The sequence below is a fragment of the Lathyrus oleraceus genome, chromosome 2 (genome assembly GCF_024323335.1).
Source record: "Lathyrus oleraceus cultivar Zhongwan6 chromosome 2, CAAS_Psat_ZW6_1.0, whole genome shotgun sequence".
In the NCBI taxonomy this organism is placed as follows: Eukaryota; Viridiplantae; Streptophyta; class Magnoliopsida; order Fabales; family Fabaceae; genus Lathyrus; species Lathyrus oleraceus.
Window position 1 is genome coordinate 32,984,052 of NC_066580.1, and position 16,824 is coordinate 33,000,875.

At 36.4% G+C, this 16,824-nt stretch overlaps 1 protein-coding gene and 1 long non-coding RNA gene across 2 annotated transcripts; one reads left to right on the forward strand and one right to left on the reverse strand.

The window, feature by feature from the left end:
• Window positions 1–1,457: 1,457 nt before the first annotated feature.
• LOC127121770 (uncharacterized) lies at window positions 1,458–2,459 on the reverse strand. The gene has a single exon (XM_051052209.1). The coding sequence runs from the start codon at window positions 2,457–2,459 to the stop codon at window positions 1,458–1,460; it is 1,002 nt and encodes a 333-aa protein (XP_050908166.1).
• An 11,259-nt stretch (window positions 2,460–13,718) lies between these two features.
• LOC127117883 (uncharacterized) lies at window positions 13,719–14,190 on the forward strand. Its single transcript, XR_007802048.1, has 3 exons — window positions 13,719–13,840; window positions 13,929–13,980; window positions 14,072–14,190. It is a non-coding gene; the product is annotated as an uncharacterized LOC127117883 (long non-coding RNA).
• The last annotated feature ends 2,634 nt before the right edge of the window (window positions 14,191–16,824 follow it).

Sequence of the window (16,824 nt, forward strand, 5' to 3'; positions counted from 1 at the left end):
ATTTTGTTACTACGAGGGTAATTTCAATGTTTAGTTCCAATACATCATCAGGGTCATTATCATGATTTGTTTTAATTGACATTAGAAGTCTATCATAGGTAAGTCATTATTTGTAGGTATTAGGTCTGGTTTTAGATATTCGAGCCTTGAAAGGTGATATGCTACCACATTTTCAGTGGCCTTTTTATCTCGAATTTCCAAGTCAAACTCTTGTAGCAATAGGATTCAGTGAAGTAGTTTAGGCTTTGCATCCTTTTGTTAAGAAGATATCGAATGTCAGTGTGATCGGTATATATTATGATTTTAGCTCCAACTAGATAGAAGTGGAATTTGTCTATTGCAAATACTATTGCAAGTAGCTCTTTTGCAGTAGTAGCATAATTTAACTGGACGACATCTAAGTTCTACTGGAATAGTAGATTACATGTAGTATTTTGTCTTTTCGTTATCCCTAAAACAACACCGACAATGTAATCGCTTGCATCGCACATGATTTCGAACGGTTGGTTCCAATCTGGTGGTTACATGATAAGCGTGGATATTATTGCAAGTTTCAGGAGTTTAAAGGCCTCTAGACATTTGTCGTTGAAATTTAATTTGATATCTTTCATTAGGAGACCAGCTAAAGGTTTGGTTATTTTGGAGAAGTCGTTGATGAAGCGTCGGTAGAAACCGGTGTGTCCAAGAAAGCTTCTCACCTCTCTAACTATTTTCGATGGTTGAAGGTTTTCTATAACCTCGATCTTAGATTTATCAACCTCAATGCCTCTTTCTAATACTATGTGTCCTAGTATTATACCTTCGGTAACCATGATATGATATTTCTCCTAGTTTAGACAAAGGTTAACTTCTACGCATCTCTCTAGGATTCTCTCAAGGTTATCCAGGCCATTTTTAAAACTGGATCCACATACCGAGAAGTCGTCCATGAAAATTTCCATGATCTCGTCAAGGAAATCTACGAAGATTGACATCATACATCATTGGAAATTTGCAGGGGCATTGCTTAGTCCGAATGACATTCGTCGATAGGAAGATGTTTCATAAGGGCAGGTGAAGGTTGTTTTCTCCTGGTCATCGGGATAAATAGGAATCTAGAACAATCCAGAGTATCTGTCTAAATAATAGAAATAAGAGTGTCTAGCCAGACGTTCAAGCATTTGATCTCTAAAAGGAAGAGGAAAGTGGTTTTTCCTGGTTACTTTATTTAACTTCCTATAATCAATGCACATACACCAACCGTTGGTTATACATTTTTCTACTTGTTCTCCTTTATCATTTTGTACAACTGTGACACCTCCCTTTTTAGGTACCACATGCATGGGGCTTACCCATTTTCTATAAGAGGTTTGGTAAATTATTACAGCTTCTAGTAACTTTAGCATTTCTTTCTTAACTACATCACTCATTATAGGGTTTATCCTTCTTTGGTGTTCTCTAGAGGGTTTATAATCTTCCTATAGCATAATTCGATGTATGCACACAGAAGGACTTATCCCTTTAAGGTCGGAAATGTTATAACCTAGAGCTGCATTATATTTTCTTAAGATATCTAAGAGTTGATTAGTTACATCCTTATTAAGGGTTGCACTTACTATAACTAGATGATTTAGTTCTTCGTCAAGGAATTCATATCTTAGGCTCTTTGGGAGTTCCTTAAGCTGTAATAATTGTTTCTTAGGACTAGGCATATGGTCAGTGGTGAGTGCCAAGCATTCATGAAGGTTGTCATCAACGAAGGGTGTCATGGATTTAAAACCATCATCCTCCATCATAGGTGTTGAGGGTAGTTTAATCATTTCGGTGAGTGTTTCTTGGTCTTGGTTTAGTTCTCTTATGCACTTGTCGATGATATTGATGGCACAATATGAGTCATCTATGGAAGGTGCCATTATAAATTTGGATAAGATAAATTCTACTTTTTCATCCCCTACCTCGAAAGTAATTTTTCCTCTTTGGACATCTATTATGGCTCCAGCAGTTGATAAGAAGGGTCTACCTAGAAGGATATGGATTTTGTCGTCTTCTTTAATGTCCATAACAATGACATCGGTTGGAATATACAGTTGTCCGATCCTAACTGGAATATCTTCCAATACACCTATTGGATATTTAACTAATTGATCGACCAGTTGAAGGGACATCCTAGTTGGTTGCATGTCTCCTAGGTTTAATCTATTACAAATAGCTAAAGTTATCAAGATCACACTGGCTCCTAAATCTAGTTGTGCTTTATCAATGACATGATTTCCTAGAACATAAGGTATAGAAAAACTTTTGGGGTCTTTCTCCTTTTTGGCTAGTTTGTTTTCAACAATTGAATTGTATTCTAAAGGTTTAGGATCATCAAGCTTATGTTTGTTGGTTAAGATGTCTTTTAGAAATTTGGCATACGATGGTATTTGGGTGATAGCTTCGGTGAAGGGAATCTCGACGTGGAGTTTCCCAATTACTTTCATGAACTTTTTATATTTGTTATCTAATTTGGTTTGTTTAAGTCTTTGCGGGTATGAGATCAGTGGTTTATAAGGAGGGCTGGTATGTAAACTTGGTTTTCTTTTACCTCTTCCTTATTTTTAACTTCTTCCTCTCTTTGTTTCTCAGTTTCTACAGGTTCCTATACTGCTTGTTTCTCTGGTGTGGTCACAACATCCTTTTTTGGTGGCTCTAGTTTCTTCAACCTAAGATCTACAGGTTCATTATATGTAGTTCCTCTATGCAGGGCAATAATGTTAGCATGCCCCCTTGGTGTTAGGTTAAGGTTGTCTAGGAAATGATCCTTATGGTGTAGCTTGAGCAGCTTGTTGTTGAGCCACTTTAGAGATCTGGGTCTCAAGCATCTTATTATGGGTTACCACAAAATCGACCTTGGTGCCTAATTATGTAATCAACTCATTTATATGAACGTTTTGGTTCATGAATTCTTTATTTTATTGAGTTTGAGCTGAAATGAAATTTTTCATGATTTTCTCAAGGTTGGATTTCTGAGGAGCAGCTTGTATAGGTTGTGTTTGTCTTTGAGCTTGCAAACCTGATGGTCTTTGAGGTGTAGAGTTTTGAGTAGGGTTATTGTTTTTATAAGAAAAATTAGGGTGATTCCTCCGTCCAGGGTTATAGGTGTTTGAATAAGGGTTTTCTTGGGCATAATTGATCTGATCTGGGTTTGATTCAGCTAAAAGATTGCATTCAGTAGTTATATGTCCTTGGGTTCCACAAATTTTGCATCCAAGTTGTATTGCAACTATGGTAGTTGTAGGCTTAAACTCAACATTCTGATGAACTTCACTTCAGAAGCTTGGTTGAATTCTTTTTAAGAAGCTTTAGAGCCTGGTTCTCTCTGAAATTCTATTTTTCAGAGCCTGATTACCTTTGAAAAAATCTCTTTGAATCTTTGAAAGATCTTTCAGAACCTGGTTACAAATTATTCTTTAAAGAGATTGATTTCCAAGTATGATTACCATGGAATATTCAATTCTTCAAATCTTGATACCAAGTTCAGAGCCTGGTTTTCAATTCCTTGAAGACTTGATGCTTGGTTCTGATTCCTGGTTGAGATCTTTCTCAAACAGCAGTGTGAAAGTTTTAGACTCAGATAGTAGACCATTTCTTTAGAAACTGGTAACTTACATTCTGATCTTAAAAACTTCAAGAGCTTATGATGTTTTGAACTTATCCCCGCAAAACAATTAACAAACTATTCTTCGAAGTAGTTGTTATCAAAAACATTAATAAATTTATATTCAAGAATATAGGTATATATGAAAATGAATTATGATTCTTCCCCTTAAATACTTTTCTCCCCCTTTATCATCAATCAAAAAGACAAATATAAAATGTAAAGAATATATTTGAAAGAAATAGGATAATATTTTCATTAAAAATTCCAGAAGGCAAAAATGATACAATCATGTTTACAAAGACGGAAATACTTAAAAACATAATAGAAATATAAAAAGTACTCAAATAAACATAAAAAGCACACACACACTTAGAAAAAAATAAGAACACACACGTGCGAAGAATATTTTGAAAACTAAGGGTTTTAGGGAGTAGGAGGCGGCAACAGAACAAATGGGTAGTCATCTGGTAGATTTAAGGGATCCACCAATGGATTAATATTACCCTCGAGGCAAATTTCCATGTAGTACGCCAAGATTTCCGACGGATTGATCTTGGTGAAGATATGATAGTTTTCCAATGGGATATTACTACCACATATTTCTTCCTTGGAGGGATGAGTTTTCTTATCAGCGACGGACTGAGGAGAAGATTGAGGTTGAGCTTGTTGTTGTTATTGATGTTGTTTTTGTTTTTGACCAGCCATTTACGGAAGTTGCAGATGAAGAAGAACAATTGCAAATAGGGTATTTGAAGGTATGAAAGTGTGGGAGTAGTTGTGAGCGTAGTGTGAAATGTGAGTGAAGTGGGTTTATATAAAGAATAAGCAATGATGAAAATTTAAGAAACACACAGTCAAAAGGGGGAAGTGTAAGAGATTTTAACCTAATCCCAATAAATGTGAAACCCAATGTGTCATGCCTTTATTATACATGCTCATAAAGTGGGACAACTGTCACCACTAAGAACCACACGCTACCAAACGACAAGACAAACATTTATTGCAACAACTGTTCAAAAACAATAAGATAAATGGATAAGATTGCTTCTTATCATAACCTTTCTGATTCATGAAACTTCCTCACTTCAGAAAGGTCATGTCTTAGAATCAACAAATAAATTGTCAAAACCTTATCTAGAGTTCTAAAGACTTAACATTTTGAAATTCATCTTTTCATTCTGGAGAAAAATCCATAATATGTTTTTCAGAATGAAACGAATCTATCTTCAGCAAGGGATTTTGTAAAGACATCAGTGTAATAATGGTCTGTATCAACAAATTTTAAGTGAAAACCCTTCTGAAAATAGTCACGTAAAAAATTATGTTTAATTTCAATATGCTTAGCCCTAGAATGCAAGATAGGATTCTTAGACAAACAAATAGAAGAAGTGTTATCATAGAGAATAGGAATGTTAATCTTGGATATATGATATTCTTCCAGCTGAATCTTCATCCAGAGTATCTGAGTGTTGCACCAGAAGATGCAATAGACCCAACTTCGGCTGTTGAATGCGCAATTGTTGACTGTTTCTTGCTGGACCATGAGATCAGATTGTCTCCTATAAATTGACAACTTCCAGAATTAATTTTCCTTTCTATTTTGTCTCCAGCATAGTCAGCACCATAACAACCTACATATTTATACTCACTTGTTTTTCTATAAAACAAACCAAGATTAGTAGTACCTTGTAGATACCTAAAGATTCTCTTAACAACAGTTAAGTGATTCTCCCTAGGATCTGATTAGAAGTGAGCATATAAGCAGACACTGAATAAAATGTCAGGTCTAGAAGTATTTAGATAAAGGAGAGAGTCTATCATACCTCTGGATAGCTTTTGATTTACTTTACTGCTTACCTCTTCTTTCTTCAGAATGCATGTAAGATGCATTGGAGTATTTGTTCCCTTGTATATTTTATCTGATGGATGTACGTTCCTTCTGAACATTGATTAATATGGATTACCAGAAAGAACTTGAGTTCTCCCATTAGACTCATTTCAAGTTCTACCTGGATTGACTTAGCAAAATTCTTGCACAACGAAGCATTAGCAGAACTAAAAATAATATCATCAACATAAATTTGCACAACCAGAATATCATTCTTAAGAGTTATGTCCATTTTCCCTTTGGTAAAATCATTTTCCAAAAGGAAGTTACTTAGTCTGTCATACTAAGCTCTGGGAGCTTGTTTTAGACCATATAACGAATTTTTCAATTTAAAAACAAAATCTAAATTTTGAAAACTTTCAAAACTAGAGGGTTGGTGCACACACACCTCTTCATAAATGTATCCATTTAAGAATGCACTACTAACATCCATATGAGAAAGGATGATGTTATGATTGAATGCACATACACCTCTTCAGAAATGTATCCATTTAAGAATGCACTACTAACATCTGTTGATTCTAAGTGTTGGCAACAATTTTGGTAAAACAAAGAGTGTTCACAAGATGTTATGTGTGATGTCTTAACATGAGATATCCTATGTACCTGTTGGAGTTGAAGAACATATGCAAGCAGGATTGTTTCAGAATGCCACTTACAATGCTAAGGCTTCTGATATTGGATGTACCTGCTGGAGCTAAATTGGAAGACATATGCTGCAGGATTGTTTCTGTTGACATACTCATTGTCATGGTAACTGATATGGCTGTACCTGCTATAAAAGGAAACTGGATTATGTAGGATTTTTCCAGATGTCAGACCCGATGTCATGACATCTTGTACACAGAACATTCAGTATGAATGTCTGGTGTTTTGTGATTGCACAATTGGTGGCAATCATTGGTTGATTAAAGATATGGCTAGCTGGCACATTCTATCAGGGATATCAACCAGATTTGTTTATTTTCCAAGGAGATCTTTACAGCTATTATAAAAAGATTTGATTGGAAAATAGATTTAGGGTTTTCAAGTTGTCCAAGCCCAGCTGTGTATAAAACTGAATTAGTTAATTCTGTTATGTATTCTGGGATTAGTTAGAATCCTATGTGGCGTTATTTGTGGAGGTCTTGAAGACTAAATCAGAAGATTTGGTGAATATATTTGGTGAATATACAGTTTCCAAATATGGAGATCTTTTAGGAAATAAAAGATTGAAGACCTTGATTGTAGCAGAAGAATTCTGCCAGCTCTGTAACAGCAAAGGAAAGGTTTGCTGCGATTTCTGAAGGCCCAAATCCAGTTGGGTGATTAGGTTATAAATAGTAGATTGTAACCTAGGTTTTGTAAGCCTCAAACAATGTAAAAATTAGAGTTGGGTGTATGAGGTAAACCTCCCAACATGTGGGAAGGTTACCAAGTGTTTCTTAGTACTTGAAAGCATGAGATTTTTTGTAACTCAAAGCCTGTAGGCAAGAGTGGTTATGTTCTTGAACGAAGCTGTGAAGCAAGTTCAAGTTGTTTAAACATTACATGGTACTTGTAATGATAGGAATGGAAACTGGAGGTTTCTATCTAGGAGTGCCTAGGTATAGATTGCATTGGGTAGGGATTAAGTGAGGAGTTGTAAACGGGGGAGTTTAACTCTGAATTAATACTGCTAATAATGGATCTTCTTCCTGGCTTGGTATGCCCCCAGAGTAGGTGATGTTGTACCGAACTGGGTTAACAATTACTGGTGTTTTTACCTTCTGCACACTATATTTTGTCTGTTATAATTCAGTCTGTTTCTAGTCTGTTCATGAAGGGAATAACAGATTTGACACATAGCCTGCAATCTGATTGCAAAACAGAATGTTATGACATTCATTATTGACTGCTGTTACTGATAGACTAGTTAGTCTGTTACAATTTATCCATCTGTAATGTTGTGACAGATGATGTTCAAAACAATGTTGAGACATCATGCTTAGAACTGGGTAGGATCAATAATCATAAGGGCTATGTTTGATCCCTACTGTGTGTTTGCACTAGATGGACAAAATTGAATGTTCTTCTTCCCATGGTGGTAGAGTAGCAGATGTAGTGACATCTGGGACTGTGTGCATATGAGTATTGGGCTTTAATTTTTCTAACTGTCTTGATGTATAAGTAACAATGTTGGATCAGATGTCATGACTTCATGTAGAACATCTGAACTCTGACTATACCAGAATTATAATTGGTATCAGAGCAGGCATCATGTTCTGTTCCTGGATGAGATCCATGGGTGATACTTTCTGGTATCTTGCAAGGAGTTATGTCAGTACTGTTGTTGGAACCTGTGGAAGGTTCTGTGATTCCCCTAAATGGTCCCTTGAAGTAGGTGGTTGGACTATTCATGACAGGAACTATGTGTACCTGTCTCTGGAGGTTGACAATTGGCCTTTGTGTGGAACAGTTGTGCTAGTATTGAAACATATTCAAACTTGGTATGTTCTTGGAGGCTATTCTGGTGAAGTGTGTGGTCATAGGTTGAGTTGTATTATGATTTCCGCTGCACAATACCTGGAAAAACTTAAACTCTGATGAAGTTTCCCCTCATGTGGATGAAAGGCGGATGTGTTCAAGATTTCATCATAATCTACTGAAGATGTCAAAGATACTTGAGTCTCCTCAAGTCCACTCATGATGACGTTCTCACTTCAGGATGGTAAGAATCACCTGATCACTGATTCTTTTACTCTCTTGGGTAGTGTATATGAAGACCTTGAAGACTTTCAAGGAGGATTTGTTCCAAGGAGGTGGAACTAATGTTCTAGGCAATGTTAGAACATGTTGTTCAACAAGTATGCAGCTACTGGTTGAAGAGCAGATGTTTTTGGGTGTCAAACAAAGGGATACTTGTGTTTGGAACCTACTCCTGACCTGGAAGAGGAGACATCTGTGGGAGCTAAGTTGACAAGGGTAGGGTCAACTATGAGTATGCTCAAGGTCACTTTTAGAAGTTTGATATCTAGAAGTGGAGCTGGTTGAAATGTGACATTGTGCAACCTCATGTTGTCTGTCTTGGATAGTTGCTCCTGGAAGTACTATGTTGTGTTGGAAGACATGTCCCCTGGATGTTAGAAGTCAATAATGGGGCAACCTGATTGCTATATCATTTAGGAGGATTAGGACCATGAATCTTGTAATTCAAACACCACGCTCAGAAGTGGCAGTTCTGTCAAGGAGTGAGAATATGAAGATTCAGAGATTGGTTGAGGTAGTATGCTCTGGCAATGCATACCTACTATTGACGAGTGTTATTGTCTTTCACCAGTACTTATGGTCAGCTGGAGTCTGATTGGTGTGATTGGAGTATGTAGAGGTTTAACTCAGAGAGTTAGTTGCCACCAATAAGGGTGATGTATGTCATGGTGAGACAGTTGGGTACAATGCATGGATATTGGTGTGAAGTTTCCATGATGGTTAATTTGAGGGGGAGTTTTGGTTAACCTCCTCACGTATTGGTCAGCCTAGGGTCTGGTTGGTTATTGACCTGTGTCACATGGGTTCTGGTAGTTGTGTGACACATTTGCAAGGAAGAATTCATCTCTCTCATTCCTAAGGGTGAATTTAATCAGGGAAGACTTTCAAATCTGTTGAGGTGCTTGCAAGCAGAAGATGTTGACACTAGAAGAGTACTTTCAAAGTATCCTTATGGTGGAGGTATCTGAAAGGAATATTGGGAAAGGATTTAAGATCAATGTCTACTTGTGCCAACTACAAGTATTTAATTGATTATCCTTGGAGCTCAAGATAAATGATGTTTTTAAAATATGTTGGAACATCTCATCTTCAAGATCCTGTGAAGATTCACAGGAAGGATAGTAAATTGGTTTATGATCTATCACTTTGGTGGCAGCAAAAGCATATGATCTCTGAAAAGGTTTCCTGGCAAGAAACATGTTCAACCTTGACGTGTACAAGAAGAAGAAAACATCATAGTCCTGATGGTGGTTACTTGGATCAGTTTACTTCTGATCTAGGTAAGGAAGTGCATTGGATAATGCACACTGTGGAGTTAAGAATAAGTGGCAGCATTCTTGACATCATGGAAACAGCTTTGCTTGAGGAAGTGGAATCCTTGGTATAGCTGAAGGGACAGTTTCTAACTGGTCCTTCTGAAGACTCATGCATCAGAGTGTTTGAGGTCTTTGGAGAAGAAGCAGGGATTCATCAAGGTGTGAGCTTGGATGACTTAACTGCAAACCTGCAGGATGGAGGATGTTTACTCAAACTTGGTTCCACAATCAAGTTTATGAGAACATTGAACTCTTGTTCTGTGAAGGGAGGAAGTTCTTTCAAGTGGCAGAAGAAGGAGTTGAATTCAACAGCTAGATGTCAAAACACAAGGTTATGACATTTGGTTCAACAGCAGAATCTTAGTTGGTGAAGTGGCACATCAACTTGAGATAGAAGGGTCTACAGGGTTGTAGATTAGATACTTCAAAAAGGTCGTTCTCGTTGCATTTCTTTGGAGTTGCTGGATAGAAAGGATGTTACATGTTCATGTCTTAGAAAATCTAAGTTGTGTTCAACATGTAGCTTGAAGTTCAAGTCTCACTTGGAAGGTCAGAATATCTTTGGGAGAAGTCTGATAAACGTGGAGAGGTCAAAAATTGGCATTTGACTTTTTCATATGAGGATTCATGAAGGAGGTAATCAACCAGTGGCATTTGGTCTATCTCAGAAGTGAGTTCGAAGAATCAAGATAATCTACATATGGAAACTGATTATTCTTGAGGATAGTCTGAGACAAGTTACTTTTGAGCAGAAAAGTAGTAAGTTGAAGACAAAATGAGGTGTTTTCTATTCATCTCTTGGAGCTTGTGGAAGGAGTTTTGAGCTATCTATGGAAGATTATCTCTTGTAATGGGATGAGAATGTATATGTCCCAATTTGTGTCTGGTTTCTTATGGATCAAGCTAATGACTCAGTGATATCTGAAGATTATCAGATGGTGTTATATTGTGAAGGATTTCCTAACTCATGTTAGAACATTGTGTGAAGTGGTTTTCTGTTCTGGTTAGAATAGAGATTGACACAGAGTGTGGATGTGTTCAGCCAAGAGGGTTGAACAGAGGGTGTGTTCTTGAAGACATGAAGATGCATCTTATGTTTTCCATTCATCAAGTGGTCTAGGTTCTCTTTGAATCAGGAAGTATGTGAAGGTCCAACTTTAGGGTGTTGGATATGTTCATGTGTGATCTCCAAGTTTCAAGAGGAGAGTTGGTTGTTCATGACAGGGGGAGTTTTGTCTTTGTGCTGCAAGTAATCATCAAGCTTGTGGTCTATGTGTTCTCAGATAACAAGGCTAATAGACATTTATTTTGTCTAATTGGTCACCTTTGGTCAATTTTGACTAAAAAGGGGGAGAAGTGCTTGATATGGAAGCTGTTGTGGAAGGTGTATGTGGTTGAACAGGAGGACAGCTATTATTGAAAGAAGTGCACAGATGCTACAACAGAATGTTGTTCTGTTTACAGATGTCAAACAGGATGTCTGATAAGATGCACAGGTGTTGATGTTGAAGCAGATGTCAGTATGACATTCTGGCTGGTACAGGTACTGGAGGTCAGTAGCTGTTATGTTTGTTGCATGCACAAATTTAGGGGGAGAAGAAGTACTCTTGTGCATTGTGCATTTGTGTGTCTTACTAGTTGCATCCATAGCTAGTAATTCTGTTGATTGTTGCACAGTTTTAGGGGGAGGAGAAGTACCCTTGTGCATGTGTGTATTACTAGTAGCCATAGCTAGTAATTGTTTTGCTTCTGCTGCTGATTAAACTACTGTTTAGTGGTTTAACTGCTGATAGTTTGCCTTGTGAACAAAAAGGACAGATATATGTTTTAGCCAAAATTTGCCAAAGGGGGAGTTTGTTGATTCTAAGTGTTGACAACAATTTTGGTAAAACAAAGAGTGTTCACAAGATGTTATGTGTGATGTCTTAACATGAGATATCCTATGTACCTGTTGGAGTTGAAGAACATATGCAAGCAGGATTGTTTCAGAATGCCACTTACAATGCTAAGGCTTCTGATATTGGATGTACCTGCTGGAGCTAAATTGGAAGACATATGCTGCAAGATTGTTTCAGTTGACATACTCATTGTCATGGTAACTGATATGGATGTACCTGCTATAAAAGGAAACTGGATTATGCAGGATTTTTCCAGATGTCGGACCCGATGTCATGACATCTTGTACACAGAACATTCAGTATGAATGTCTGGTGTTTTGTGATTGCACAATTGGTGGAAATCATTGGTTGATTGAAGATATGGCTAGCTGGCGCATTCTATCAGGGATATCAAGCAGATTTGTTTATTTTCCAAGGAGATCTTTGCAGCTGTTATAAAAAGATTTGATTGGAAAATAGATTTAGGGTTTTCAAGTTGTCCAAGCCCAGCTGTGTATAAAACTGAATTAGTTAATTCTGTTATGTAATCTGGGATTAGTTAGAATCCTATGTGGCGTTATTTGTGGAGGTCTTGAAGACTAAATCAGAAGATTTGGTGAATATATTTGGTGAATATACAGTTTCCAAATATGGAGATCTTTTAGGAAATAAAAGATTGAAGACCTTGATTGTAGCAGAAGAATTCTGCCAGCTCTGTAACAGTAAAGGAAAGATTTGCTGCGATTTCTGAAGACCCAAATCCAGTTGGGTGATTAGGTTATAAATAGTAAATTGTAACCTAGGTTTTGTAAGCCTCAAACAATGTAAAAATTAGAGGTGTGTGTATGAGGTAAACCTCCCAACATGTGGGAAGGTTACCAAGTGTTTCTCAGTGCTTGAAAGCATGAGATTATTTGTAACTCAAAGCCTGTAGGCAAGAGTGGTTATGTTCTTGAACGAAGCTGTGAAGCAAGTTCAAGTTGTTTAAACATTACATGGTACTTGTAATGATAGGAATGGAAACTGGAGGTTTCTATCTAGGAGTGCCTAGGTATAGATTGCATTGGGTAGGGATTAAGTGAGGAGTTGTAAACGGGGGAGTTTAACTCTGAATTAATACTGCTAATAATGGATCTTCTTCCTGGCTTGGTATACCCCCAAAGTAGGTAATGTTGTACCGAACTGGGTTAACAATTACTGGTGTTTTTACCTTCTGCACACTATATTTTGTCTGTTATAATTCAGTCTGTTTCTAGTCTGTTCATGAAGGGAATAACAGATTTGACACATAGCCTGCAATCTGATTGCAAAACAGAATGTTATGACATTCATTATTGACTGCTGTTACTGATAGACTAGTTAGTCTGTTACAATTTATCCATCTGTAATGTTGTGACAGATGATGTTCAAAACAATGTTGAGACATCATGCTTAGAACTGGGTAGGATCAATAATCATAAGGGCTATGTTTGATCCCTACTGTGTGTTTGCACTAGATGGACAAAATTGAATGTTCTTCTTCCCATGGTGGTAGAGTAGCAGATGTAGTGACATCTGGGACTGTGTGCATATGAGTATTGGGCTTTAATTTTTCTAACTGTCTTGATGTATAAGTAACAATGTTGGATCAGATGTCATGACTTCGTGTAGAACATCTGAACTCTGACTATACCAGAATTACAATTGGTATCAGAGCAGGCATCCTGTTCTGTTCCTGGATGAGATCCATGGGTGATACTTTCTGGTATCTTGCAAGGAGTTATGTCAATACTGTTGTTGAAACCTGTGCACTACTAGAATAAGTCATTTTAGCCTCCTAGTTTAGAGTCGGCCACCGACACGGACACTATTAGTGTCGGCTAAGCCTACACTAACGGACTCTATCTAGGTACATCTTTTAAGACAAGTTATTTTTTTTATCAGTGTCGGCAAAACCGACACTACTTGTTATGTTACCTTTGAAGAATGTTTGATTAATTTATTTAGATTCGGTGAGACCGACTCTATCTAGTAGCATTATTTTTTAATTAGTATTTATTTACTTAGAGTCCGCTGAGCCGACTCTATTCTTATAACATATACTTTTTCCATTTATTTATCTATAATATATATATATATATATTTAAGGTTTAAGTATTTTATTTATTAATTAGAGTCCGCTTGGCGAACTCTATGGAATTTTCTATTTCGGACCAAAAATTGCGCGACAGCTTATTTCCCTCTTTCCTTTTCCCTCGTCATTTTTCACTCTCCCTCCATTTCATTTCACAAAACGAAAACCCTAATTTCATGCTAAATCGTGAATCCCTTTTTTCCCTATTTCGTGAACCGATTCGTGAATCCCTAATCCGTGAATCCATTGAAGAATCCCTAATTCAAAATCCCTCGTTAAAGGGTTTCTGAATCATCAAAGGTAATGCATATTCATCTCAAGTGATTTCCATGGAGTTTTGGTTTAATGAGTATGAGATAGTCATATGTTTTATGTTTTCTGAATGTAGGTTTTCCAGAACTATCGGCTTTGTGGATGCTGGAATCAACTTTTCTTTGCAAGTTTAGTATTGTTTCCAAACATGTTTAAAGTCTCCTTTAAGTCTGAAACTACAAAAATCAAATTATTTGCTAATTGGTTTTCTGAATGTAGGTTTTCAAGAATGCTCATCTTACTTAGTGGAGGCAGTAAGCAGTTGTTGAATGCAAGTTAATTTGGAACCGAAGCACTATATCATCCGGGATTTTGCAAAGACAACTCTTTCTCAAGATTAGTCATCCCTATGTTAATTTGGAACCAGACTGAACTGTTAGTGTTTGCAATAGTTAGTGTTTGCATCAGTTAGTATTTCTCAAGGTTGGGGTTATAATTTATTTTGAAGGAAATGTTTTTTCTGGACTCAAATTTATTAACTGTTTGCATCAGTAGTGAAAGCTGTGTTTGTGAAAGTTGTATAGTTTCTATGATACTCCTGTTATGAACATATGTGTGGTGTTAAATGTGATTTTGATTGCTCTGCTATATAGTTTCTACCTGTGTTTGTGAAAGCTGTATAGTTTCTACTTGTATCTTATAAGCATCACTTATTTTAAACTAAGTAAATTAAATCCAAGATTTTGAATATAAATAAATGGAAAATATAATTTATGTAATAACCAAAATACTTTTAAATGTTTAAAATTTGTTGCAACATACGCATTGTGTGATGAGTGTTAGGGATCCATGATCATGTAATCGTGGATGTAAACTACCTCCCATCGTTTAAGGAAGTACCGGATGACATCTCTATCCCTGCCTTCTGGGCGGCCATCAGAAATAAGTTTGACAGTATGGTTTCTAAACAAGCACGTGCTTGAATGAACATCACGACTTTGACAAGAAATTTTGCCCGTGATTACATCAAACCTTTGATCAGGCACCGGATCTTATCATGACAAAAATGAGGTCGAATAATTTTACTGTTGCAATGTTTGAAGTTTGAAATACTTAACACTTTAGTTATTATACAATTATTTGGAATAAGTGAAGCTGTTGAGAATTATTTATGAATTGATTTTGTGGTTATGAGGAGGCTATGGAATTTCCTAAGTTCTGCTTAATTATTTCTTATGGGGTCAAACTAAAAGAGCTGAAAAAGTTTGTGCTGGTTTAGATTTGTTTTTGTGGAACCAAGGTTTCTGGTATGTTGATGATATTGATGCATGTTTTCATCCTTCCTCTTATCTTGAATGTCCTTCATGTGGTTCTCTTGATGATGTTGCCTCCGAGTAATTTCCAGTTGTTGCATTGTGTATTGATGATGCGGCTGCTTGAGTGCTTTATAGATGAACTCATATCTGTAGTTTAGTTTCCCTTTTGTTGCTTGATGTATGTCCTCTAATGCTCTAGATTGTCCTGTTCTTGATGAGATATTTGCTGTTGAGCCTTCCTTGCTTCAGGCTGAAGGTGATGTTTTCATTGTGCCGCCTGATTTGGCTGTTGTGCTTCTTGAATTATCTGATGTGCCTGCATTCCATAACTGATTTCTGATGTGAGTTGCAGTGCCAGTATCAGCCATTTGTAACAATCTGTGTGTCTGCTATATATTTGTGACCTGATTATTAGTGCTTGTTTTCTAACTGCTGTTGATGTGTCTTAGTTAGTGCTTTGCTTGCTTCTAGTGACTGCAATTGAGAAGTGTTCCTTTGTTCTGTCTTGTGTTGTTGTCCTGTTGTGCTAGCAGTTCATCCATATTTTTGAAATCAATATGTTTCTCGATTCCCCGAGTTAGCTTCACGTGTTTCTGATTTCTCCATTCCTACTGTCTTGTTTGTCTTGTGCTTCCTTGTGTTTTAATGGATGATTGGATGTTAAATTTCCATTTTCCTTGCAAATAAGATATTCTGTTATACCCTGCTTGTGAAGCATAGTGAAATGGATAATTGGATGTTACTTTTAGAATTATAATCAATCCTTCACCATTCAAATTTAACTTTTAGAAGTGCCAATTTATTTCAAATCATATCATTGTATAGTGTGATAAACCTCTTTCAAGGTGTTTTCATAAGGCTTGACATGCTTCTACGAGAGAACACTCTTTATTTATGAAAGAGTTCCAAATCCACACATACTTTACCATCATAATTTGATTTCAATCACTTTGGTTGAATGTTATTTGAACTATATTGTGCAATATAGTTTAATTCTTTATAGGTTCTCTAATTTTATATCAACTAACATTCAAGTACTCGTCAAAATACACATACATTTCACATACATTTCGATAAAATTATTTTATACTATAAATGTCTGATCAATAAACTTAATTAATTTAGAGAGAAACCCTGATAGCCCTAAGAGTTTTAAGAGTGTGTTTTTCTTAATAAATGACATGTACTTCGTCAAAATACACATATATTTTAATAAAATAATGTTACACTGTAAGTGCATGTTCAATAAACTTAACTAATTTATAGAGAAATGTTGGTCTTAGGAGTTAGCCTCATGGTGAATGAGATCGAGTTTTAAAAATGTGTTCCTCTTAAGGTCTCATATTCAAATTCCAATAGATATTAGTAATTTTCTCAGAATAAGTGTTGGATCTTTTATCTTTGGAATAACATTGTAAATAATCATAATCTATTTTGTTTCTTCTTTTTGCACTGTACGGCTCTGTTTGCGTAGACGGTTTGGTTATAGTTACCGTTAGTTTTTGTCGGCACCGTTAACTCTAGTTGTTATAAGAGAATTGTTTGATTGTGGTTACCACTTGTTTAAACTCATAGTTCGAGCTAAGTGTATGATTTACAAATTTTTGAACTTTATTTTGATTTCGAACACGCATTGGCTATGTTGTGTTTTTCTCTTTTCGGTTTCCCTTGGATTGCGAATTGGTTATGTTGTAAATGAAATTCTAGCATCGGGAT